Source organism: Colletotrichum higginsianum, chromosome 8 (genome assembly GCF_001672515.1).
Source record: "Colletotrichum higginsianum IMI 349063 chromosome 8, whole genome shotgun sequence".
Taxonomy (NCBI): Eukaryota; Fungi; Ascomycota; class Sordariomycetes; order Glomerellales; family Glomerellaceae; genus Colletotrichum; species Colletotrichum higginsianum.
Window position 1 is genome coordinate 2958353 of NC_030960.1, and position 25701 is coordinate 2984053.

General features: G+C 53.3%; 7 protein-coding genes across 7 annotated transcripts; 3 read left to right on the plus strand and 4 right to left on the minus strand.

Moving 5' to 3' along the window:
- Positions 1-259: 259 nt before the first annotated feature.
- CH63R_11855 (Chitin deacetylase) lies at positions 260-1789 on the plus strand (the record flags this gene model as incomplete). The annotated part of the gene is made up of 4 exons (XM_018306829.1): positions 260-615; positions 678-697; positions 753-1281; positions 1444-1789. 4 exons carry the CDS (start codon positions 260-262, stop codon positions 1787-1789), a joined length of 1251 nt encoding a protein of 416 aa, XP_018153670.1.
- Positions 1790-3087: 1298 nt separating this feature from the next.
- Positions 3088-4778, minus strand: CH63R_11856 (Cyclin domain-containing protein; the record flags this gene model as incomplete). The annotated part of the gene is made up of 4 exons (XM_018306830.1): positions 3088-3227; positions 3280-3418; positions 3473-4690; positions 4770-4778. The coding sequence occupies 4 exons, from the start codon at positions 4776-4778 to the stop codon at positions 3088-3090; spliced, it is 1506 nt and encodes a 501-aa protein (XP_018153671.1).
- A 2042-nt stretch (positions 4779-6820) lies between these two features.
- On the plus strand, positions 6821-8108 carry CH63R_11857 (50S ribosomal protein L2; the record flags this gene model as incomplete). Its single annotated transcript, XM_018306831.1, has 3 exons — positions 6821-7808; positions 7871-7944; positions 8004-8108. The coding sequence occupies 3 exons, from the start codon at positions 6821-6823 to the stop codon at positions 8106-8108; spliced, it is 1167 nt and encodes a 388-aa protein (XP_018153672.1).
- Positions 8109-8434: 326 nt separating this feature from the next.
- CH63R_11858 (uncharacterized protein) lies at positions 8435-8809 on the minus strand (the record flags this gene model as incomplete). The annotated part of the gene is made up of 1 exon (XM_018306832.1): positions 8435-8809. One exon carries the CDS (start codon positions 8807-8809, stop codon positions 8435-8437), a length of 375 nt encoding a protein of 124 aa, XP_018153673.1.
- A 1046-nt stretch (positions 8810-9855) lies between these two features.
- On the minus strand, positions 9856-10143 carry CH63R_11859 (Calcium channel subunit cch1; the record flags this gene model as incomplete). The annotated part of the gene is made up of 1 exon (XM_018306833.1): positions 9856-10143. One exon carries the CDS (start codon positions 10141-10143, stop codon positions 9856-9858), a length of 288 nt encoding a protein of 95 aa, XP_018153674.1.
- A 4307-nt stretch (positions 10144-14450) lies between these two features.
- On the minus strand, positions 14451-20981 carry CH63R_11860 (Ion transporter; the record flags this gene model as incomplete). Its single annotated transcript, XM_018306834.1, has 5 exons — positions 14451-14952; positions 15013-15102; positions 15153-16924; positions 16980-19364; positions 19419-20981. 5 exons carry the CDS (start codon positions 20979-20981, stop codon positions 14451-14453), a joined length of 6312 nt encoding a protein of 2103 aa, XP_018153675.1.
- Positions 20982-22993: 2012 nt separating this feature from the next.
- CH63R_11861 (PHD-finger domain-containing protein) lies at positions 22994-25437 on the plus strand (the record flags this gene model as incomplete). The annotated part of the gene is made up of 5 exons (XM_018306835.1): positions 22994-23118; positions 23165-23269; positions 23328-23445; positions 23495-23593; positions 23647-25437. The coding sequence occupies 5 exons, from the start codon at positions 22994-22996 to the stop codon at positions 25435-25437; spliced, it is 2238 nt and encodes a 745-aa protein (XP_018153676.1).
- Between the last annotated feature and the right edge of the window lie 264 nt (positions 25438-25701).

The window sequence follows — 25701 nt, forward strand, 5'->3', positions numbered from 1 at the left end:
ACCAAGACAACACCTCTCGAGCCCCTGCGACAGGACTCGCGCCTCGCAGTTGTGTCGATCTGCATCTATCGCTCCTTGAGGCCAAGTCCCAGTCCTCTTAAATCGCTTCCCGCCGCCGCATTTCTTGGCTAGATCTGATTTACAATACAATCCCCGCAGGTTTCGCGGAATCCATTCGTTCTTCTCATCCACATTGCGCTCGTTCTATCTTAAGATTTCCTTGGCGATTCTGCTCGTTCTCTTGTTCCCGATACTTGACATGACAGCGCTCGAATTTCTTGTGCTCGCCCTCGCCGGCACGGTAGCAGGCTCGCCCTCTCTTTTCCTAAGAGGTGTCTCACCTGATAATACCTGCGGCACGACAGGAAATGGGGGTAACCCTTCGGCATACACTTGCCCGGCGGACTTGCCGTGCTGTTCAGTCAATGGCTGGTGCGGTTCTACCGGCGACTACTGCTTGACGTCCAACGGCTGCCAGGCCGGGTTCGGAACCTGTGAACAGGACGGCAACCCGCCGACAGGCTCGAGTGACGATGGCAACTCGGGTACTGGACTCTGCGGCCCCGATAATGGGAACGTTAGTTGCGCCACAAATGAATGCTGCTCTGCCGCCGGGTTGGTGACTACCTATCTAGTGTGTTATGTTGTCAAAGTTTTATTCACTAACACATTCCCAGGTACTGCGGAACAACCCCAGGTTAGATACTGCCGACATGCCGTTGACCTTAGAAAGACCGCCTAACAGGTGGCAGACCATTGCAAGGCTCCGGACTGCCTCTTCCAATTCGGCCCAGCATGTGATGCTAACAAAATTCCGCCGGGCCTTAACACCTCCAGTATCGTCCGAACCAAGCTCGGCCAGGTCGAGTATGGCGGTCCTGGTGTTTACAGCTGCGTCAACCCCGGTGACGTTGCCCTAACGTACGACGACGGCCCAGCTTCGTACACCAACGACTTGCTCGACCTCCTGAAAAAGTACAATGCCAAGGCGACGTTCATGATTACTGGGAACAACAACGCAAAGGGAGAGATTGACGATGCAGCCTTCCCTTGGGTCAGCACCATCAAGTATGCTATCTTCGTCGCATTGCCCTTGCCATCATGGCTGATCTTAGACGACAGGCGGATGTACGCCGATGGTCACCAAATTGCCAGCCATACCTGGTCGCATGCCGATCTGGTCTGTCTTGCTGCCGTGTTTGCGATTCACAATTCTGACCCCCCTCCAAGTGCAAAATTACATCGGCTCAGCGCAGAGATGAGATGTACAAGCTGGAAATGGTATGTTGTGCCGTGAAAACAATCCCTATTTTGGCTAACTCTTCTCGAGGCCATCCGCAACATCATCGGCGTCATCCCTACCTATATGAGGTCGCCCCCTCCCCCCCCATCTTTTGAGACCCCAAACATGCGCTGCAACCCCCACTGACTACTATCCGAAAGGCCCCCTTATTCCTCTTGTACGGCAGAGTGCGGCTGCGAAGATGATATGAAGGCCCTGGGATACTCGATCATCTACTTTGACCTCGACACGGCCGACTACCTGCACGACAGCCCGACTGAGATACAACAATCCAAGGACATTGTCGACCAGTCAATCTCGGCCAAGCCCGCCACCACTGATAACTTCCTCGTCATCGGCCACGACATCCACCAGCAGACCGTCTACAACCTGACAGAGTATATGCTCCAGAAGTTTCAGGGCAAGAAGATGGTTACCGTCGGTGAGTGCCTTGGCGACCCCAGGGCGAATTGGTACCGCGCCGACGCCCGCACCACCCTTGGATAAGGTGTGTCTTACGCTGGCGACATGGTCCCCAGGGCGATGTCGCCTGAGCCGGGGCGCCGACTTGTGTGTACACGGGGTCGTAAGCCCGCTGCCGGTCAGGGCGCAATGTCAACATCTTGCAAACAATGTGTATATTCACCTCTGTATGCTTCAATATGTAGTCTGGAGTCGAGACACTCACACTCACTGATTTTGTGTATTCATGAGCATATTGAAGCGAAAAGGACCAACATGGTCCTTGTCATGACTGCCCGCCCAATCTAAGCGACTCTTGTACGTAAACTGACGTAAATTCTTCATCATTTGTTGACTTCAAGAGGTGAGCTGCGCTGTTCGATCTGAGGAGTTGCCGGGCCGCTGGATGGGAACGGGGTGAAGATGGCACGAGCAAGTATACAAGCGTATGGTCAAAACAAACGAAACGAAACATCCAAATTGTTAATACGGCCTGCTTGCTTGCTTGCTTGTGTGTCCAAGAAAAAGCACACATAATGTCCCATGGTCCGGCCCGGCTCTTTCAACCCATCCACTTCAGAGTCACTAGATCCTCTGCGCAATTTGGCCTTGTTCATTTAGACCGAATGTGACTGAACACTTCATGATCGAACAGAAACACGCAATGCAATATATTTACCCCCCTGAACCCAATTCTCCGAACAGATATATGTACAACTTTTTGCACGATTGTTGTCGCCTACAACCCCCAACCCCCTTCAAGTTTGTGAGAGTGTGTGTATTGCCTTTCCTCTCGAGGACCGATCCTCCAATATCCCTCAGCCAAACACCCCCGAACTGGAGGGCTGATTAGACGACGAACCTGGCCTGGAATACGCAGACCAATGGGCCTCGTGTCTTGCCAGCCTATCAAAAGACAAGAGTCAACGAACTCCAGCCAAACCGTCCGCTTTCGTGATATCCTTGACCTCTGACTCCATGCGCCATTCGTGAGACTAGAGAAACGAAGTCCCAATGCACTGGAAAGATGTATAACCGACAAAAATAAGCAGCGCAAAACAGCTGCCTGAAAACCGACAACTGAGAGTCTGAACCATGTAATCCAGACAGAAAAAGCAATAGGGCGAACCATCCTTCCCTCCCTACACTAACCCATGGGTCGTTTTTAAAGAGACCAAATGAAGCGCAACGATGGGATGATGCTGCACCATGAACGTGCGGGTCGTCGATCTATGCATTCGTAACAGTGGCCGTAAACGCTGATGCTCATCCAACTACTCTGGTCCAGGATATCCTGAGAGTCCAGAGTACGTTCCAAGACAAACAGAATGCGTGCGATGTCGCTAGTAGTCGTCTTGCTCTTCATCCTCCTCGGGGTAGTTGTCCTCCTCCCGGGTCGAGATCTGATCCAAAGAGAGATGAACGTCAACAACACCAAAGTGCTCGGCACTCTTCTTGGCCCACTGGCGCGTCAGGATGGATGCTGGACCGTGTCAGTTTAGCAACGCATGAGTGATAGACGGAATGTATTTTACCCTTGAGAAATTTCTTGCTGGCGTACTTCTTGAAGAAGGCCTCGTGGACGACGGGGCGCGCAAGATAGTCGACCATGAGACGAATGACAGGCTCAATCTCGTCCTCGGTATAGCCAGCGTAAAATGCGATGGTAGCGTCCTATTGTTTTGTTAGCCGATGCAGCGACGGATGGGATGTTGATATCCAACGTACCCAGTCACCTCGGTCGAGGATAAGCCGAGCCAGGTACATAGCGCCAGCTGCAACATGGCTGGGGCGATAGGCCATGAATCGATGGTCAAGGAGGCTGATCTCCATGAGGTACTTGCCAATGGTGCGGCACTGAATGTCGTAGTTGTCTGCTTTGCTGATGCGTCGAAGGAAGTTCATAGGATTGGGGTAGCTCAGGTCGTAGTTGAGAGTTCCGAGGACGAAGCGCTCCGCGCTAAGGATCTCGGCTTCACTGAACCCGTCGTCTGCAACGTGGCGAAAGTTGGCGACGTGAGGCGATAAAACCTCTTCGTACTTGGACGCAATGAACATAGCCGTGATTCCGACAAGCTGCAGGCGGTCGAGCTGGACAACTTTCTCGGAGAGGAAGCGATCAATGATGTTGATGGCCAAGAAGAGAGTCTCGGGGAGGAGGTGGAAGCGCGTGTGCACTTCAATCAGCCAGTCGACCAATATTCCACGAGTCTTCCATTCCAAGTCGTCTTGGTGCTCCATGTAGTTGGGATTGGGGATAGAGTTGCACTCCAGATCGCGAAGGTATTCGAAGATCTCGTTAGCATACTCGGCCACCATCAACGGATCATCCAGGTCTTCCTCATCCAGATTCCTAACACCAGACGGGTAGGTAAACGGCTTGTTGCTGCCGGCAGGCACAGACTCAACAGGAGCCGTGGAGGGAGGAAGCTCGGGTTCAGGTTTGGCTCGACGCTTCTCAGTGGGCTGAGTGGCATAATGCTTCTTGCGCAGGGGCTCGCCCTCGGCGAGGAGGTTATCGTCCTTCGCAGCGTTCGCGTTCGATGAGACGTTGATTGGCTTCCTCTTGGGAATCGCGCCGGATCCGGAGCCAGGTGCCTTCTTCTCTTTGGGCACAGCGTTTCTGGTTGTAGCGGTGCTAGATTTCTTCGTGATACCGGTGGGTTGAGCAGCCTTGGAGACAAGGCCGCTTTTGCTCGCAGGTTTCTTTCCTGGGACAGCAGTCTCTGTCTTGTTGACGTTGCTGACATCGCCGAGGGCGGCGCGCTTTCGCTGCCCTGCTGGGTTCGCGTTGACGGCAGGCTTTTTCGTGGCGAGGGCGGCCTTTCCAGGAGCAGCAAGCTCATCAACGTTCAACGCGGCCGCCTTGGCACGCGTCATGCGCATTGATCCACTGTTCTCATCGTTCTCGTTTGACACGATGCGTGCACGCGTCGGACGGGTACCCTGCAGGCATTGGTGAGCAACATGTCGACGCGACGATAGTTGATCAGTGTAGACAAGGAAAAGGTAGATAGATACTTACTGGTGGCATTTTGTCGATTGATAATGTGAAGTTGTGTATCTGAGATGCAGAAGTCTAGGAGGACGGGGTTAGTATTTGGACGCGTCTGGAAGTATGGAGCGCTTTTGTGGCAGGCAGAGACAATGCAATGAAAATGGGAGCGCCACTAAGGATTTGGCAGATGAGCAGGCTGACTGCTCATGAAAGAAAGAGAGAGGGAGAGAGAGAGAGAGAGATCAGGAACGTAAACGGGGGTCGAGACATGCGTACCTTGGGAATGATGATGACGGGCGACTTGAACGCGGGCAAAACGTTTGCTCAGGTTCGACGCCAAAACACGGGTTGGGCTCTAATGAAGAGCAAGGAGAATTAGTCGCGTTCCCGGTGCCAATCGGCAGATGCAGAACTTTGTAGGGTGACAGGGAGCTGAGGGTATCGCGGCGGAAGAGGTAGTGGAGGTTAAGAGACTGGGACTCGGGGGGAACAAGATTGTTATGTGAGAGGATGAGGTGCAGGACGATGTGTGATGTGTTTTGCTGAGGTAGTGGGAACCAGAGGACGTGATGTGGTATGGAGTGGGTATTGGAACCGGGGCGACGGAGAGGGGTACGTACCGAAATTTTCAAGTCGCGGCTCGCTCGCGGTGGCCCTGGTCTGGTCTGGGTCTGGTCACCACAGTAGCGCACGTCGGTCCTTGGAGTGTGCAGTTGCAGCACGCGCAAACGACAGACAGGGAGTAGCTTCTTGACTCTCGCTAAAGGAAAGTCGCGCGTCAGGTGTTAGGGGTGTGTCTTTGTCGTGATGGATGACGGAGGGCCTGCTTGGTCGCGACTCGAATGGTTTTCACACACAAGGGTGTTTCAACTCTCTTTTCAATTCTCTTTGTGGGTGTTTGTATGCGAGTGAGAGTAAGATTAAGAGAGGCAAAGAGAGGGGAGGCCCCAAGATATACAGCTAGAGCACAAGCTCTGGTAATGTATAGGTGGTGGTGGTGGTGGTGGTGGTGAATGGTGAGTTGTCCTGATATTGGATTGATGCGATGGGCGGTGCGTATATTTGAGTGGTTGGCAGGACCTGGAAAAGCTATGAGTGTTTGTTGCAGCCAGATGAGATGGAGGCGCAGGAAGGCGATGTGTGTACCTAAAGGTGGGTAGGTGGGTTGAAAGGACGAGGGCAGTTGGTTAAATGCAGAATTCTTACTCTCGAAGGAAATGTGTTTGTTGACTTTGTGTTGTGTGCTGTGTGTGGCTCAGGTCGTGATTCAAGGTTTGGATGGATACATCTCTCTATATGGAGTGCAGTAAGGAATAGTCAACAAGGCCCGGAGATACTGGCAGCTTATGAGGAAAGTCGAGGGTCGTGGTCGCGGTCGTGGCCAAGCGAGAGTAGCTACGCGATTGCCCCGGCTGCACGCGAAAGAAGCTGTGAGGTCTGGTGGGGAGCACCTGGGAGAATGGAGCACTACCCCGGCCACAATAGCAATCAACAGTAGCAACCGCAGGGCAACTGGCTCATCATTGGCTCAGTTTCCAACCACGTCTCCATCAATCCCGTCACGCTTCCTGGAGGCGGTCGTGTCGAGGCGTCTGAGGCTCATCTAGTTGACTAGCCACATTACTCCACTCCTACGACCGCGACTGTGGCTGGAGCTTCCTTCACGCGAGGGAAGGTAAGGTAGGTACCTAGGTAGGAGAAGGTAGCCTGCGGTACGTACCGAGCCTCCTTCAATCCATCGGCATCGGGATAATAATTATTTCCCAAAGCTCGAAATCTGCACTGAGCTCGACCCCATCCAACACACCTGGGTTCGAAGCGATTCCCGAGCACGTCAAGGGACCTATTTTCGAGGATCACACGGCCCCTTGAGCCAGCTTTGGGTAATACTTGGCTCAATTGATGAGATCGACGTTTTCTCACACTCACTTCTCCCGCTCCGTGTCGTCGTCCTAACTTATCAAGTTCGCCTTCTCCCACGCCATGTCGCGCTGACTGGCCTCTCCTGACACCAATCAATCAATTCGAGCAGGGAGAACAACATACATCCGGGGTCTCGAAAACGCTTTACCGTCAGCATGTTGCAACCACGAAAGCTGATGTCGGCCCAGAGGAGCTGCGCAAGCATTCTGGGCTCGACCGCCTTCCGGGGGCTTGTAATTAGACAGTATGCCTCCGCCACGAGAAAATCTGCCGACAAGCCTGCCTCCGAGAAACCGACAACGACAGCCAGCGATTTTTCTGCACCCGGGTCCGCCCCGACCAAAAGCAACGACTCCGTCATCATGCGCACCTACAAGCCACGAACCCCCGGTGTCCGCCATCTCAAGCGACCCATCAATGACCACCTGTGGAAGGGCCGTCCCTTTCTGCCATTGACCTTTCCCAAGAAAGGTCACGGCAAGGGTGGTCGCAACTCTTCTGGAAAGATCACCGTCAGACACCGTGGAGGCGGTGCCAAGAGGAGAATACGAACCGTCGACTTCAACCGCTGGCTGCCCGGCCCCCATCTGGTCGATCGCATTGAGTACGATCCGGGGCGTAGTGCTCACATTGCGCTGCTCACGAATAAGTCAAATGGGCGCAAGAGCTACATTGTTGCGGCTGAGGGTATGCGCGCTGGTGACGTTGTCCACAGCTACCGTTCAGGCATCCCCAAGGACCTGCTCGACAGCATGGGCGGCGTCGTCGATCCCGGTATTTTGGCCGCCAAGACTGCCTGGAGAGGCAACTGCCTGCCCATGCACATGATTCCTATCGGTACCGTGGTTTTCAACGTTGGCTCAAGGGCCAAGGGCGGTGCTGTTTTCTGCCGCAGTGCTGGCACCTACGCGATTGTCGTCTCAAAGGAGGAAGAGACCAGGGATGACGGAACCAAGGTCATGACGGGCAAGTACGTCAATGTCCGTCTCCAAAGTGGTGAAATCCGCAGAGTCAGCAAGGACGCCTGCGCCACCATTGGAGTTGCCAGCAACCCGCACCACCAATACAGACAGCTGGGTAAGGCCGGAAGAAGCAGATGGCTGAACATTCGCCCTACTGTTCGTGGCCTTGCCATGAACTCTGGTATGTGGTCCCTTATCACTTCATTATACCAGAGAACGCCCATTCTGACCACTTCTTCACAGTTGATCACCCTCACGGAGGTGGACGTGGCAAGTCCAAGGGTAACCGTCACCCGACTAGTCCGTGGGGCACACCGGTAAGTAACGCTGCATCTGGAGCCCGGCTCGGGACATTGCTAAACGATGTATTCTACAGGCCAAGGGAGGGTTCAAGACTCGCCGTAAGCATAACTTCAACAAGTGGGTTGTTGACCCCAGAGTACGCAACATGGGCCGGAGGAGAGACAAGAGCAGCTCTTAAACTGCTGGCGCACTTCGATTGTGGGCCTGGAAGAAGGGGGCTAAACGATATGTGTACCGAGCACGGGAAGAAGAGACTCGAAATGCTTGTTGTAAATGTATGGCATACATGTATTTGTATCATAGAGATGTTTGCGCTGAGCTGTCGACTGATGACGGACCTACTCTGCCAAGATGCCGCAACTGGACTTACTGTAACACCACTTTCTGCACCTGAATATTTCCTCCGGTCCTCGTCAGACTCGCACCCTGAGCCATGTCTGATGTAGCACCGCTCGCTCGTTATGATGGGTTGGTGGTTGCGTCGACACGAGCTTCATGGCACGCTCACCCATTCGCCTCGGTCCCGTCGTTGCCGGCATTGTTCTCCTCCGGCCGTCGAGCCTCTCGGCCCGTCCCGGCTCCGTACTCCTCGTCACTGTTTGTTTTTGTCTCGCGCTTCCGCTGTCTCCAGGCCGCCAACCCCCCCTTGAATGTCTCCTTGTTCGACTTTTTCTTCGCCTCGAGCTCCTCCTTGGCCTGTTTCTTGGCAGTTTTGAACTCTTCCTTCTCGGCCCTGGCCTCTCGCTCTAACTTGTCATGCTTATCCATCATGGAAAGAAAGCGATTCCACGTTGGAGGCGGGGAGAGGCTGTTCCCCCCGACCATGATCCAGAATATTTTCGGGACCTTTTTATCCCCGGAGACGGCGTTCTTAGACATCTTTGCCAGTGGCCTGCATATATATATGTGTGTGTGTGTGTGTGTGTGTGACACTTTGGTTAAGGGTTTGATTGATGTTTTTCCACAGACGCGCTGATGCCTCATCTGACAAGAACGACTGGCTTGTTTCGGGTCGATGCTGGATCAATGGATCGTTGATTCAAGTAGTCAAGCCTCACGCGTTGGTTGCCTGGGCCAACTTGAAGGTGCAAAATTTATCCCGGTGGCGTTTTTGGTTGGACCGATAAGCTAAGAGCTCGCTCGCTCGCTCTCTCTTGTTCCATTGGTTGCCGTTGGCTTTTCCACTGCGATCAACATGGCCAGCAAGCGGCTTTTTGAAGCTGTGGTGACGGACATGCCAATCCTTCCGTCACCGAATGTGGTGATTCGGATCAACGAAAGGGAGAGGTTTTACTTGTATGGCAATACCAAGGGTGAGTGAATCACACTAGGTGGATCGCCTCTATGGGACGACAAGAGCCTTGGTTAGGAACACACTTGCATTACAATGAGTCCAGGTGTCCATCGCAGTCGCCATGTCTCTGCTTGGGTACGAACAGTCAAATCGATCAATGTCAATGGGGTCAGATGCACTGTTCATCATGCCCGCCCACGGTATTCAAGTTGGAAAGCAACGGGAGTGGGAGGGTGACAAAATGGCAACGTTTAGTGCACTATTGTAATCGAGTTGTATGCCAGTCGTATATGACTTGGCGAGTTCCCACAACAGCCAGCATAGATGGATAGCGTTCCTCTGACAGCCATGTACAATTTCCTCACTCAGGGAGCCTATTTTAGGTCCTGACCCAGCATTCCGGGTTCAATCGAGCCGTTTTGAATTCCAGACCCCAACTCCAAGATACGCCGCTCGTGTTGTTGTTGACGACCATTCCCGTCAAACCCCCAGTCTAATCCTAACCAAACCAACCCAAACAAAAGAGGAAAGAAAACCTCACCAAGAGCTCAAAGACCTGCAAACATGACGGATAGCGTGTCGTACCTCGTCATATGCTCCCTTCGTAACACATGTTAGAGGGTTATGACGCTCATAGTGACCCAATGCGCTCTTCAACGCTGCCAAAGTAGACAATGGGGCGCGGCTCGAGGATGTCGAGCTCGCTGCCGAAGCTCTTGCGTTCCTCTTCGAGGTCAAGCATCGAGGGCTGGCGGAAGACGATACTGTTGATGGTGCTAACGGGAGACGATGATGTGGTGGCGTATGAGCCCCGGTCGCTGCTTGCACGAGAGGAGGCAGATGACGAGCGGCGGAAGGTGGTGCGTAGTGTGCTTGGCGAGAAGCGGGAGGCGATGGACTGCAAGCGAGATGACTGCATGATGGGCGCGTTATTATTGAAGGCTATCGGCTCCTCGTTGATGGTATGTAGGTGCAGGATGGTTCTTGGGATTGCGGCGAAGAAGATAGTGGGCGTCCGACTATGAAGCGCCCAGAGGTGTTCTTGTGTAAGTGGTTGGATAGCTGCCCGGGTTGTTAAGATGGACGAAAAAATGTCGAGAATCAAATGGTTCGATAAAGGCAGGACAGTTGGTTCCGCGAAAGGACTAGAGAACGAGCAGGTGTCGGCCACCGGGTAGGGCCTAGTTCGAAGTGAAGAAGTTGGATTGGAGAAATGAGGGTGCGTGGATTGTGTTCGACGTGCAAGAGTGGGAATGGGTGAGATTATATCAAGTATTAAGAAGGACCGAGGGGGCTGAGGGCTGAGAGAGAACAAGAAGCCGGTAGTGACGTGGAGAGTAGCCCAGTAGCCCAGTAGCCCAGCAGCCGAAGCAGCACTGTAGCCCGGTAATGACAAGCAGATAGGCCCCCCTGGTAAGGAATCAACCGCAGATGAAGCGAGTTGCCGAAGAGGGAACAAGGGGTTGCGGGAGGTGGGCAGGGGAACGGATGAGGAGGTCGAGAATAGGGGAGTGAATAAGGTCGTGGGGTTAAGACTAAGAGGCAGTATGGAGACGCGGGTTCGTAGCTCAGGGGTGTGACGCAGACGGCATCAATGCGAGAGGGCCCCTCCAGGATGTTGCCTCTTTTGGTGACAGGGGAGGAAGACGTCCTCCGGATGGTCCGACGAGAAAAGCAGAGACACCGACACCCGTGAGGCAGATGGCAACATGGTTTGGGGGATCAAGCGGTGGACGGATCGTTGTTCAGACGACGCAAAATTTGTTCTCTGCAAGTTTTGTGTGCATCTTTTACGCTGAAGACTGAGTGAAATGTACTGCCTTTCTGCAAGTCACCGAGACAATAACGCAAATGCGAGGAGCCAAGGAATGGGGCGGGTGGGATAACACTAGACACATTGGGGAGTGAATCGAGATAACACAGGCAGGCCAACGTCGACGAGGAGACCAAGCCAGGCGTCAGCACAGCCCGTCCATTCTCGGGCTCGTTTTCTATGGTCGGAACTTTCCTGCATTCCCCCTATGTGGGCAATGGTGTTCCGGCCCTGTTCCCTTACTTGTTCATGGCCTACGCGGGTAGATCCAAAGTCAGGGACGAGGCGACGCCTTCAATGGTGCACGAGATGGGTCGCTGAGGACGGACCCAGAGAGAGGCATCAGAGAGTCAACAAAAGTGAAAGTGCAACTGAGAGCGAGAGGTATACTTGGAGTTTCTGCAGCGCAGTGGCCTGCATACGAAGCATCGATAACGGCGCAAGGCAGTCTGAGGTCTGTAGCAGCCTCAAGCTCCGTCAGTCCTAACGGGCAGAATTGTGTGATCGTCACCGGGGAGGGGGAGAGCAACAGGGGGGGCCATAAGGCAAGTGGATGTACCGTTTCCCTGACACAAGCATACGTAGGGTACGGATGGGGACGGGGCCGTCACCTTGGCGTGTCTAGTCTTGGCGTGCCACTGCCAAAAGTACTGGCGATCGATGTATCTTACCTTGTGTCACTTGGTGCAGAGGTACGGCGAGCCGATAGGCCGTCAGGGGTGGGCGTCCTACCGCTAACGACAGACGGTGCGACAGGCTCTGATGCAGACAAAAGAACGCACGGCTGTTTCAAAGACATCCGCCCCAGCAAAATTGCCGATGTCATGCTCCATGGCAGACATTGACGACTCTGCCGGGCCCCCCTATCAAGTGCCCACTAGTCTCTTACACAACGTGTTCTGCATATTCCTCTCGCCCCAATGCATACCCTCTCACTGACACTTTGGTCCCTCGACCAATATTGCGCTGTGACTAAACTCATTCGGCATGCAAAGTCTATAGTTGACGTGGCGGTGATTCTGCGCATCACTTCTTGCGCCTGCCCCCGGCAGCTCACTCAACCCCTTGGCATATGGTAGCCAGCCACTGGGTCGTAAAGGCGAGGGATGGAGGGATGGTGTCTGGAGAGGGAGGATGGACGGGTACCTTAGGTAGGTAGTGTACTCTACCTAGGTCACAGATGTTCGTGCCACTCAAAGGGGGGTTCCTCTCAACATCTTTGGACCCCTTTGCCTTGTTTGGAAGCCCTTGATCGTGGACATGGGAAAAGAAGCCTTCTCGAAAAAGAGAAGAAAAAGAAAAAGAAAAAGAAAAAGAAGGGAAGCAAAAGGGGAAAAGAAACTCCGTAGCAACGCTGCGCCGGGATCTGCCCTGGAGAATTGCTCTCGCTCCGTTGCTGAAAACCACACTGGTCCTGGTCCAGCCATCTACGGGAGACAATAGCTAAGAATTCGTGTCCCATCTCTCAGGGTGCTGTTAATGAGCAAGCTGAAGCCCAAAGTTATGTCCAAATAATTAACTGAGAACGAGGATACCACGGAATGAGAGTCTTGCGTGTGTGTGATGGTCGCCCACCTTCTCAAAAGCTTTGCGAACAACAAGCGCCGTTAACTACAACGGACTCGCTTCGAACCAACAGCCCTTGGCCCTCTGTACCTCTGAACATCCTACAACATTGAGTAACCAATATATTCTCCGTCGGCAATGGCGGTTGTCGACCCCACTGGCAGGCGAGGAAGGAGAGCTTGAGGCGACAGGGGAAGGGGGATTACTCCCTCCACATTCTCAATTCCTCCGCCCTTGCTCACTTTACCTTGAGTGTTAGACAATTCTCTAGGCTAGCTAGTAGCGTACGCAAGCACGACCGAGTCCTTTCTTCCTCGATGCTCCCCCTTGCTAGAACACCAAGAAAGGAGGGGCACATTGAAACATTTGCGAGCGTGAAACGAGGAAGAGCCGAGCAACGACGAGACGCGCTCAAGACAAGATTAGACCACACTGTGACCGACACCGGACGAGACAAGACAAGACGAGGGTCGCGAAATACGAGAACTTATTCTGATTGGACTGGATTCTAGCAAAGTCCCGAAGACCAGGCCGAAGCTTACTTGTTCCTCCTCGTGGGTCTTCCGTCTTATCTTTTCTCATCAACCCCCAAGATCAGGGAAGATACACAGTGGAAGTCAGGTGAGATGGGGTGAGGAGGTGCTAACCCCTAGAGTCTTGAAAGAGTACCCTTGGTGGAAGACGGCATCACGGCATCACGGCATCGGGTGACCAGCTTGTTCCTGGTCTGGAGTAACCTTCGCGCAACCCGAGTGCTGAGAAAGGAGAAAATAGCATCACCCAGCTGAACAGACAATATTCAAAAGTGAAACGTTCCGGGGCGACGAGTTCGATAGTCTGGATACGAGGAAGAGGAAGAGGAGGGTTGGCGACTCCTCAGCACCTATCTGTGTGTGCTATTCCCCCATCCCCGAGCCTTGACGCCGCAGGTACTCATTCCTCCGTTCCCCGGCGATGTCTTGGCATGCTCCCAAATGCCTCCATCAAGACTGCGATATCCACTCATGTTGCGTTTTCATTGATGCCCGGATCTTGCAACACAACCTTTTGCCTCACTCTGACGCCTGCCAAGGGAAAGCTACTGTGTTGAGAAGTACAGACGGGGTCTCGAGCACAGAACAGAGCGCGTGGGCCCCTTCGATACGAGAGTTCGATGCCGGAAGCTTTGAGCTTTTGACATGCTGACGACATGGCGGGCGTTTGTGCCTCGGCTTGCCTTTCCCCATCTCGAGTCTGCATCAGGGGAAAATACAGATGTACCATCGTGGCCTCTCACCCTCTGGAACTCCTGGCAAAAGAGCCAGCGGGATGGTGAGTTTCGCATTCGTTGCTCTTCACCTAGATGTCGGATGAACGAGAAACCGATCCCGACTCCCAAAGCTTCAGTGTCTGATCGCCATGTCTAGGCGGCGGTGAATGGGTTCTTGACCCGAGCACAAGTCCATGGCAGAACGAGCGACAGATGCGAGGGAACCGTCAGGGAGTCGCGACTCCTCTTAATCGCGTCTACTCATCTGTCTCTCGGATGTCCGTCCACCGGCGCACAAACGCTTCATCAGGTCAACGGTGATGTGTTGTCGGTGGTATTCCTGCCATTATTATTTCTAGGTAGTCTACAATATCGCCTCTGGAGGTGCAGCTCCAGAAGGAGGAAATGGGCCTTGGGCTTATTTCCGTCTATCCGCCTATCGAACAAGGAGGGGCTTGAGGGGCTTTGGTGCATTTTCATAGGTATCATGGATCAAAAACGGTCTAGGCGCCGCGCCCAGATTTTATGATACTTGCTCTTGAGCCCAAACGCCGTCGCTTGCAGAACAAAATTCACGACGCGCCACCTCTTGGCGCGTTTATCTACCCCAATCGGATTTTCGGACGGATTTTCGGACTGTTGCAGTTCTCCGAATGCTCTCAAGCCAGATGGAGTCATCCAGCATGTTATTGACTTGTGCAGGGCTGACGGGACTTTGCACCGGGCTGACGGCACTGCCCCGTCGGCTGCTTTGGGCCGAGTTCTGCCCGCCCTCTTGCAACTCAAAGCTGAAGGCGGAATGTGTTGATTGATGACCCGGTGTTGTTGGACCGGACCTCGCCAGACTGAGCGGGTGTTGGTAGTCGTCGGACGGTAGGTCCGTCGGTCCTGGTCCAGACCAACTGTTGTGTGATGATTTGTTGGCATCGTCCACCGTCAGCAATGCCGACCGCGTCTGCCCTGTTCCTGCAACTGGCGACGACTTGAGTCGAAGCTCATCATCGTCTACGAGGATGTGAGGAATGTCAAGTTGAGGAATGGCCGTCATTCTGGCCGACTTCCTCATGTCAATGTGCTTCTTGAACTTGCGCGTCCAATACCTGGAGAGAGACCATGTCAGTCATTGGCTTATACGGCCGGGTTTACTCCGATCAACTTACAAGGTATCAAAAAAGCCAAGAACGACTCGGCGGCGAACTTCCTCTTCCACTCTCTGAAGCCTGGCCCGTCTTCGCAAGAACTCCTCTAACCTAGGAACTCGTTAGTGTCTTCGTTGACAAAGTGTGGTGCCAATACCTACTTCAAGCTCTTGCTGTCATTGATGATGTTATAGTGTGCTAGAATCATGAGAACCGAAGTGAAGGAGATTCCCTTGTCAGGATCTGCTGAAACCATGACTTCCTCGAAAAATATGTTGAAGCGACGACGGCGTTCGCGGACTTTGACAACATCAATCTGAGCCAGTCGTCGGTTAAGTCGTTGAATGTCAACACCGGCACTGTAGTTGCTCGCAGAAGCAATAGACATGTGGCGTGCTCCCGTCGTCGCTGCATCATTCCGAACATCCTCCAGAATCTGCCTTACCGAGTCATCGGCATCATAGATGCGCATCTCAAACACACCGGAAAGCTCTCCCAGAAGTCTCGGGAAAGCTTCCTTGCTGATAAACCCGGCTCCGGCAGGATCAACGCTTCGCCAGGCCTCCTTGAAGCGTCGAATCTCGTCCCGGTCTACAGCTGCTAGCCCACTAGACCGTTGATAGACGTAACTAAAACTCTCATAGATCAGAGAAACGAAGAGATTGACGAAGATGTACATGCTCAAAATGTTCCACGCCACGAACAGGAACCGTGCCCAGGGCTTGCTGCCGCAATCGCTGTCGAAGAAGTCAGGATCGTCAACGCACAGCGGCGGTTCAATGGTGGCGTAGTCTTCCATAACCTGGTTCCAGCCTTCGCCGCAACTCATTCGGAACAGAAGAATCAGTGCGTTGGGCACACTGCGGAAGTTAATATTGGCTTCCTCATTTTCGCCGAACCGTGTCAGACTGAAGGCTTGCGTCAGGGCGATGGCAAAGACGAGAAAAAACACGAGCCAGGTGGCGAGCAGGTTGCCAATGGTCGTCAGACTAGCCGCGGCTGTCTTGAACAGCTGATCCAAGGCGTCGTTCCGGGGAATGAGAAGCAAAAGGATGGCGACAAGGAAAAATTTGTGAAGCTGCACGTAGGTGTCGCTGCTTCTGCTGATGATGAGAACAGAGGTAGAGACGAATGCGCCTGTGACGACCACCAGAGAATACAGGTCCCAAGAGCTTCTCCGGAAACGTGCCCAGCCAAGACCAGTGATGCGGATAGCAATGTTGGCCATGTAGACGAGGGTAAATGCTAAGAATATTCCGTCCCGGGAGTCTGTCCACCATTGTGGTTCGCCGTGGTATTCGAGGAGAAGCAATAGCAGATGGCAGATCAAGACATAGGTGACGGCTGTATACCATTTACCCCTTTTTTCGATAGCACGCTTGTGACACCACTTCTTCCAAGTCTTTTCCGACTCATTGTAAGAGCTTTTGGATGGGGAGATTTGTCGCAGCAGCTTCCGCAGTTCAAGCCAAGATCTTTGCTCCGCGGTCAGGAAGGCGACACCAGTCTGCTCTGTGTAGTTGCGCATGAAGACTGAGATGAACAGTGTGAGGACAAAGACAGTAGCCAACAGGTTGAATACAACAAAGAACATGGCGTTGCCCTGGCGATTGAGTTCCTTAGGCTGAAGCCCGCGGCCTGTCACTGCCTGCGCAGCAAACATGACATCGATCCATCCCTCCTGACTGACAATCTGGAAGAGAATGAAGAGTGACGACGCAAAGTCATCAAAACTGAAATAGTCGTTGGCTGGGACGCGAGGCGCCAACATTGGCCAGTCGTCGTTGAAAGGTGTGCTATTGAACTCGCCAAAGCAGTCAGAAATGCGTACAATTGAGTCATCGCCGTCATTGCAGGATATCATTTGGCCGTTGAAGAGGTTGAGTCCATAGATGGCGAAAGGAATTAGCAGCGATATAGAAACAAAAGCAGCCTGTAAGCCAGATTAGAGACAAGCCATGTGGACGGGGGTAGAGTATGAAACGTACGCTGAGAATTTTCCAGCCGCCCACGATGATGAGCGAGTGGAACGTGTCCCTGGCGCTGTCACTAACATTGAGCAGACGCAAAGCACGAAGCGCCTTAAAGGCACCGATGGCTCTAGAAACCGCACCATCATTGGCGAGAAGAGTACCGACATTGATCAGCAAGGTGATGAGAACGATGCCATCGATGAAACCCCACGAGCTGCGGTAGTAGGCGTTCGGCGTGAAGAAGAAGCCATCGGCAATGACCTTGATAACAGCTTCAACTGAGAAGATTACCGCGAAGGCCAGGTCTGTCCAGACATACCAAAACGTGATGCTGAACTCGGGGTGCTCCGCCTGGTATTGCTTTTGGTAGAGAGGTGTTGTGACACATGCAATGACTACCATGGCGACGATGCACGCATAAATGAATGCGGAAGAGGCGTACCAGGCAATCTTATTCGGCTCCACGCCCTCGAACCGCTCATTTCCTCTACCGGGTCCTACAATTCTTTGGCAGAACCGCCGGATTGGGTTGTTGGGTGTGAAAATGAACAGGGAGTTGTTGTAATTGGGGTGCCTAGCAAGATAATCGCGCTGGGCCTTCTTGCGCGCAGATGTGGCCGACACGGCTTGCCGCGCCATTTGCCGCGGGTCGAGAGTATCATTTGGACCGTCGAAGCGTAGGTTCGAATAGAATGGATTCGGGTCCTTGCTACTGAATGCCGACTTGACCTTTCCCCACATGGATGACAAGATACCGGGCCTGACTTCGCCGACATGGTGTGTTTGAGCTCTTGTAGGCGAAAGCTCCTCGTTGGAGCCGTCATGCGGCAAATCTGTGGCGTCGTCGAGGAACTCGTGTACCACAGCGTCCTTTAGAAGCATTTCCATCATGGCGGGTCCATAATCCAAAGGGTCTTTTCTCCGCCTCGATTTGCCAAATGTAAATATGTTTGACAGAGTAAGACTGCTGGATGATTTACCCAGCTCTTTCCTCTGGAGAAAAGCCTTAACCTGCTCGAGACGCTTCTCATCTTCCGATACGTCGAAGTTCTCTTGGATGACAGCAATGAACATGTTGACGAGGATGAAGAAGGAGAGGATGAACCAGCCCACCAGGAAAACAGCACCGATCCAGCCTGTATCGTGCTCATTCATATGAGAAGTGACGTTGTAGAGCATCGAGGTCCAGTCCTCGCTCGACAAGATCTGATACATGCCAAGGAAAGAATTGTAAATAGTGAAGAAGGACACTTCGTTGAGGTCGCCGTCGTCGCTGTGCTTCGGTATCTCGCCCCTAAAAAGCTGCGCCGCAAGGATGGCCATGAGGAACGTGATGAGAAAGACGAAAAGCATCAAGTTGGCGATACCGTTGGAATTTCCAAGGACCATGACGATCAGTTTCCGGGTCATCGGGACAGCCAAGACAAGTCGGTAGACTCGCACGATCTGGAAGACCGTCAGCCAGGCGTAGGTCTCTCCGGAGTTGCGAATTGGTGGTATGAGAATAATGGTTGTGATGACCGCAAGACCAAGATCGATGATGTTACGTTTGCTCCTGTGAAAAGTGCGCCAACCAGCAGCAATGCGGATGATTATCTCGACATCCAGTAGCAATGTGACAGCAACTTCGACAGAGTCAATAAACCGTCCGCGACTGTTCGACATTCTGGAACTCCTGAAAGCTTGAGCCAACAAGCCGAAAGCAATGACGGCGATCCAAATCAGCGAGGTCTTGTCGCATATCCGCTGCAAAGCAGACATCTTTGGCGGTGGCTCGTCTATAGGTTCGGGAATAGGCGGCTCCTCGGTCGCTGTAAAGGCACTCGCCCTGCTCTCTTCTCGAATAACCTGGAATGAGGATGTAATAACAGCAATGAGAAGGTTGACGAGCCACAACATTAGAATCATAATACCCGCGCCAAAGAAGAGGGCGGCGGGAAGATAGTCGGAGTTGGTCGTATAGTACATGATGTCGCTGAACGTGTTGGAGCTGATAATCACAAAGACCATCTCCAACGATTGGGCGATATTGTCGAAGCTAACAGTGCTGTTGTACGGGTTCTCTTGTTGGAGGCATATCGAGCCACGAGGGCAGAGAAAACCTTTGCCAGCTTTTCTCCCATTTTTGAAATTGTCCAGGACATTCTCGTCTGTGAGGAGAACCCAAGGCATACTTTTCCCTGTCTCATTATCGAGGAAGCCCCCGCAGAATTGCATCTCGTTTGTGAAGGACTTCTCCCTGTTGGTCGGATCTGTCGGGTCAAGCCAAACACACTGCCGACTTAAACTGGCTTTGAAGCTTTGTACTCCTATGATGGCAAACAAAATCCAGAAGAAGGCAATGAGAAAAGCCACCCGAACGAGGAGCGGCGCTGCTTTTTTGAGACTTCTAAGGATAATCTGGTAGGGTCATGAGTATGAACCACAATTTAGGGGGACGGATGAGTTACTCACAGCCGTGCCGTTGGTCAAGGCAAGCAATCTCAAAATGCGCAAGCAGGCAATCATTCGGAAGACATACAGATGTTTCTCGCTCTCGATTCCGGTGATTCTTAGGGCAAAAGAGATCCAGTAGGCAACAACGGCAAGAAAATCCAGTCGATTGAAAGAGTGGCGCAAAAACGCTCTGCGGGCAAGTTGGAACCTCTGCTGCTCCTCGACGGTCTGGGGCAGTGTTTGACCTTGCATGATGGTGAATGATCGCTGGAAGGCAGATGGACCAAGGTGGATCTGTCGCGGAGCCTTGACGGACCTTTGTCGCTGAGGTTGGAAGATGTTCCTATACTGATCGACGACCGCGGCTCGCACGCCCTTTTGGCGATCAATGGTGCTGTATTCAGAGGCATTTAAAAGGAAGCCCGAGACCAGGATACGGGCGATCAACTCGAGGGTGAAGATGACGAATAGAACTAGCATTGCCCAGTCGATCCATGTGACCCCCCACGTGGCGGGCCGCGGATGAATGAAGACATCTGGAGCCGATTCTACCGCCAGGAGAATGGCTTGTAGAATGATGAGTATGAGAATGAAGGGCTCGGTGAGCGGGTGCACCAAAAGGTCGCAAAGCTTGGTTCGAATCGGGTGGTCAGGAGGGAAGATGCCTAATGAATTTCCCTTCAGCGGATTCTTCATTGGCACGCGTGGTTGCATAGGTGGAGGGGGTTCGGCAAAGACGTTATCCGGCTCGGGAGCCTTCTCGGGTACGTGGGAGGCATGGGAGTGGTACGAAGGGTCAGTGAACATTTGAGCAGAATTGTGTAGCTGCTGGCGATGATCCGGTGTCGGTGATGGGGAGCGGCTCCTTGACGTCCTGTGATCTACAAGCTCACCCTCACCACTGATATTGACGACACGCTGAGACATGGCTCGCATGATAGAGCCTGCTCTGTAGAGTGCGCCGGCAGTAGAGGGCGAGCGAGAGCGTCTTTGCTCCCCTCCGGGACTGAGTGTCGCCCCGTAACTCGGGCGCCGACCGCCTGGTTCCAAATCATAGCCGAGCGATCTGGCGTCTCGCGTTCTTGAGGGGGTGTTATCGAGGTCGGATACTGTCTGGAAGCTGTCTCTACGATGAGGGTCCCCCGTGTTTGCGCTAAGAGACCCAGAAATAGGCTGTGCTCTAGAGGTGAGCGGCACCCTATCCTCGTAGTAGTCGGGGTTGGTTGCCTCGTCAAAGTAAGGCGATGGCCGGTCGAGAGAGTCGAGAGACGGTGAGTTCAGGCGCGGTATCGGCGGAGGTTGGTTGATTTCCGGCGGGAGGGCGAACTGCAGTGCCGAAGGGTCAATTGGTGATTCGGGACCGCCAGAGCTGCTGGACTGCGCATAGGGTTGCTCCCAGTATGTTGACATGCCAAGTCCATTGCCAGATGTTTGCTGCTGCGGTGCTGTCGAGGAGGGGTGGCCGTGACGGCCACGCTGGGATTCGGCTTGAGAGTCTGCCTGCAGACGCTCGCTGTCGGAGCCCGAATGCTGATCCTGCCGTGAACTCATCTCGTAAGAGTGTGGTGGATTGTTCTGCATCGAGGCCGAGTTTCGAGGTAGCGGCTTAACCAATACTTCCCCTTTGACCCTTTACAACACACGAGCGATCTGAAGAATGAGCGACGTTGGTGTACGCGAGCGATTGTGCGGTTGTCTTATACCAGTCGAAAAACGGAGAAAACCATGGATCGCATGTCCGGAATTATTGTAGAAACTCGTTCGAGCGCATGTCGAGGCGCGGGGTTCTTATCGTGTTCGACGGGACGGGCTCGTTTAGGGATCGCACTGCGCTGAAAGATGTGATTGATGCAGGTTGCTTGACGTAGGAGGATTCGTACGAGGAGGTAACACCGGCGGGAAATCGAAGGAAGCGTCGAAGTTTGGTGTTGACAAGTCGTCGAGATTGTGGTCAGTGAGTGTCGTAAACCCGAGCGCCACTAAAGCAACGAACGCAGTTTGGTTGCTGTGTTTCTAGCACGAGCGGGGCGAAGGGTTTGCAATTCCGTCTTGGTCGGTCCGGGGCCGTTGTTTGAGGTGCAAGAAAGAGCGATGTGTTGGAAGGGACCGTCTCAGCAACGTTGACAGTCGAATCTTCGTGTCGAAGTCCGTGGCCAGCTCGAGAGAGAGGGACGGAGACTTAACCACAGTCCATACTGCCATCCATCCTACCTACCTTAGTAGTTACCTGGTAGTATCTAAACAGTTGTATGACGAAGCACTGTAAGGGAGACTGGGGACCAGACCGTTGCCTGGAGCCGGGGGCAGCAGAAGTCCATCAGGGGTTTTACAGGTAAGCACTTTGACAGTGCGCAAAAAGCATATTTCACTGTCCCCCACCGAATCTTGAAACTGCCATGTCGAGTTCAGCTGGACCCCTGTCTCTGGCTGCGTCGTGTGTGGCCACTGTCCTGCCGGGCTAAGCCGGCATCCTCTCAAGATGCGTACCTGACCCCCTAGCCTACACCTCTAGGTGTCTAGGAAGGCTGAGACGACGGGACGGGGATGAGGCGACAGCCTGTGGAAGTACGGCACACGCATAAATGCACGCCACAGCCTTCGGAGGAGACGTTGCGACAAGGGAGAGTCCCCCTTCCCAAGGGATGTTTTTCTTCATCCACTTTCCTCGCCATCCAAAAGTTGAAGGCAAAAAATATAGGCCATGAGAAACCGCGGAGCTCGTATTGGGTACATCAATCCGTTGAGGCCGCCTGCGTAAGCCATCACCATGCTCTTTACCCCTAAAAATAACTAGCCGCACACTGTTTGAATCTCATGCTGTTCCTTGCACGGTTGGCTGGAAGTAGTGATATTCAATACTCTGTACAACTCCGCGCAAGGTATCCGTACACCTGTGGTTGGATCTAGCGAAGGGAAAACTCAAGGAGGGAAGTCTGCCCTTCCGATTCGAATCCTGGCACTCCACCCTAGAATGGTAAACCTTGCATTATGTAATCTGAACAGGCTAGCGCGGCGCGTGTTGTACGAACCTCCAATGCTACCCGCCAGACAGCCGCCCACACGCAGACGCCGCTGCCCAAACGCGTCCTGGTGAGATCATGCTGCACTGATAGCCGGAGCCAGTGCGCAACGCCCCAATCCCAAACCTCCACTACATCCATCTCGCCAACCGACTCTACTCCGTGCTTTTCTCATTTCAGACCTGGGCATTTTATTCTTAACGTCGATTTTGACTGTTCTTATTCTAATTTGCCAACGACATCCTTCTCGCCTTCGCAGGCAATCCGCACAGCTCGATTGAACATCTGCCTCGACCGACTAGATATCAATCACTCCTTCCAATCGTCTGCTCTGAGACCTTCGTCTTGCAGCCTCACTGGGCGCAGTCTCGCGCGACGACATCGTGTCAATGACGCGACAGCTGGGAACGAATTCCACGAGATCCACCGCCACTGCCGGTGACCTCTAAGCTGACGAACCTGTCCTTCGAACCCTTAGCTGCACCGGTGTGGCTTTATCTTCCTGGGTGCACAAACGTACCGTAACGACAAATATGGTATCATCACGCAAAAGGGCATTGCAAGCGGTCGAGGATGTTCCATCCGAAGAGCCGTCAATGCTCCATCGCATACGAAATCAATGGCAATTCGCCAACTTGTGTCAGTGGATCTATCTCTTCGGCAAGGTCGTCAAAATTGATGACAGTCTGGACACAGAAGTCAGCTACTCCCTGTCTCTGCCAGCGCTTTCGTTTATTGACCTAGATGCTTTCAGGATATCGAGGCCGAATGCCTGAAGCCGAATGCCCCGGTCCTCCAAGACATAGGACTTGCTTTGCTAAAATTCATCTCGTCGCATCGCGGTTTGACGTACGTTGGCGAGTGAGAATGTACGCAAAGAATCAACCCATATACTAAGGTGTTGCAGGCACGAAATGTTCGATGAGTACACGCGGCGACAATATCTGGCGAGGGCTCCCGAGAAGAACCCATTCGGAACAGAGGAGACTGCAGCCAAGTTTGCAGATCTACATGTTTTAACCAAGGTACTGTTTACGGGAAACTTGGCGTCTGCGCATTGCTAATCAATTGCAGATACGAGTTCTTCAGCAAATGACACAATGGGTCATGATCCGCCCCGAGCGCGTCAGAGACAAGATGGAAGAGCAGAAGGACGTCGACCAAGCTAGCTGGGTAAGCACATAAGCCGTTAGAGTTGAAATCTCTATTCTAACTTGCCTGAATAGAGGATAGAGCCCATCGGTTGGGACAGAGATGACCGTACCTACTTCGTTCTCGACGACAATAGAGTCTACCGCATGACCGAACCACCCACAAAGCCGGCGACACCCAAGAAGAGATCAAAGAGTGCCAAGTACGGTTCCCGTTCGAACAAGAGACGGCGTATCTCTGCAGCAAGTGGCGCAGATGAAGCAGACCAAGCTGTGACAGAACCAGCCGATCCAGCCGCTTCTGTTGCACCCGAGGAGGATGGTCTTGGCGGCATGGAGTGGGAATGTCTCGCCGTTAGCTTGGAAGATGTACAGAACTTAATCGCCTCATTCCACAAGACCAAGGACGATAACGAGAGGGTTCTTCGGAACCAGCTTCAGGAACACTTGCTTCCGATTCTGGAGAAGCAAGAGGAGTCGAGGAAACGCAAGGAGCAACAGCGGGAAAGGGAGCTCCTGAATCTGGCCAAGATGGCAAATGCGAAGCGATCCAGCCGTATTGCGAACAAGGCGGAGCAACAGAGGCAAGAAGAACAGGCTCAAGAAGAGGCGAAGCTCATGCAAACTCAACGGGCAGTTGCAAAAAAGGAGGAGCAGCAACGAGTCAGGCTCGAGAAGGAACGGGACTCAAGACTGATGTCCCGAGAGAAAAGACTCAAAGAGCGGGAAGTCCGTCGTTTACAACACGAACGCGAGCTTTCCCAACTTTCGGAAGACAACCGCAGTGGTTCAAGTCGTATATCAGAGCGAAGACTGCAAGCGGAGATCGAAAAGAATAAGCGTGCACTCGAGGAGCTTGAAGTGGAAGAGGACGACTGGATATTTGACTGCATTTGTGGGGTCTACGGTCAAGTTGACGATGGTACACATAGTGTGGCTTGCGAGAACTGCAACGTCTGGCAACACAGCAAGTGTCTTGGCATCAGCGAGACTGAAGCTGAGAAGCCAGAGTTTCATCTCATCTGCCAATCTTGCAAACGGCGTGATGCCGAGGCAGCGGCAAAGCCCAAGACGACCATCAAGCTCAAGGTTCAACGTCCAGCGGATACCTCATCGTCCCCTTCGAATCAACAGCCCCAAAAGGAAAATATCACCCACCCGTCAGCACCAAGGCAGGTAGTGGAGGCTCCAACTCCGATTGTGGAAGCAACGGCAGGGCCAGCGCCCGCAACTGATATGTCAAGAGTTGTCCAAGTTAAGGCAGAGGCGGACTCGCCGATGGAACATTGTGGCTCAAGTCTCCTGAGAACAGCGAACGGGACTCCAGCTGCAGATATTCCTCCGGCCAGCTCCTCTGTGTCCCTGGACCAAGCCAATCAAGCACAACCAACCAAGGAGGCCAGCCCTACACCAACAACCCCAAAGAAGGGGGGCAAGGGAGACCATCGCAAGTTCCACCATCTTTCTAATGACAGCGAAGCACTCCCTGGCGGTGGCGACAAGTTGCCAGCAAGCCCAATACGTGTGGAAAGGACGCCTGGTCCCATAGACGCCACATCACCCAGGCATGGAAACTCGAGCCTGATAGCCACGCCCATCATCAGTCGAGAGCATGGCATTCCCGGATCAGCACATTCGTCTTTCACGCTGCCCGCTCCAGAGGGTGGACTGTCCCCAACCAAGCACTCCCCCCCCATGCCACGTCCCCAGCCACCCAGCGTCAAAACTCCTGCGCTTCCGTCTGTACTGCCACCTATAGCAACACTCTCGCCGTCCCCTCGACAACAGATTCTGACACCGCCGATCAAGCCGATTGAGCCGGTTCGAAGGCCGCAGCCGTCAAAGGCAAGCTCTGGGTCCGTTTGAAGCGTAAAGGGAATTCAGGGACTGGGAATTATAAAATAACAGCGCTGCCGGGAAGGCCTTCCCGGCAGCGCTGGTGGCAACGACATGGCCATATGCTTGTGGGTTGGACGGACGCCAGAAGGGCTTTCACAGCGGCCTGTGCTTGATGTGCTTGGATGTGTTTGTAGAATTGTACTACCAACGACTTCTTAGACTAGTAATGACTGGAAGATGCGCACGCCAGGAGCCTCAGCTCGACCTAGTTCGCCTGCATCAACAAGCTCA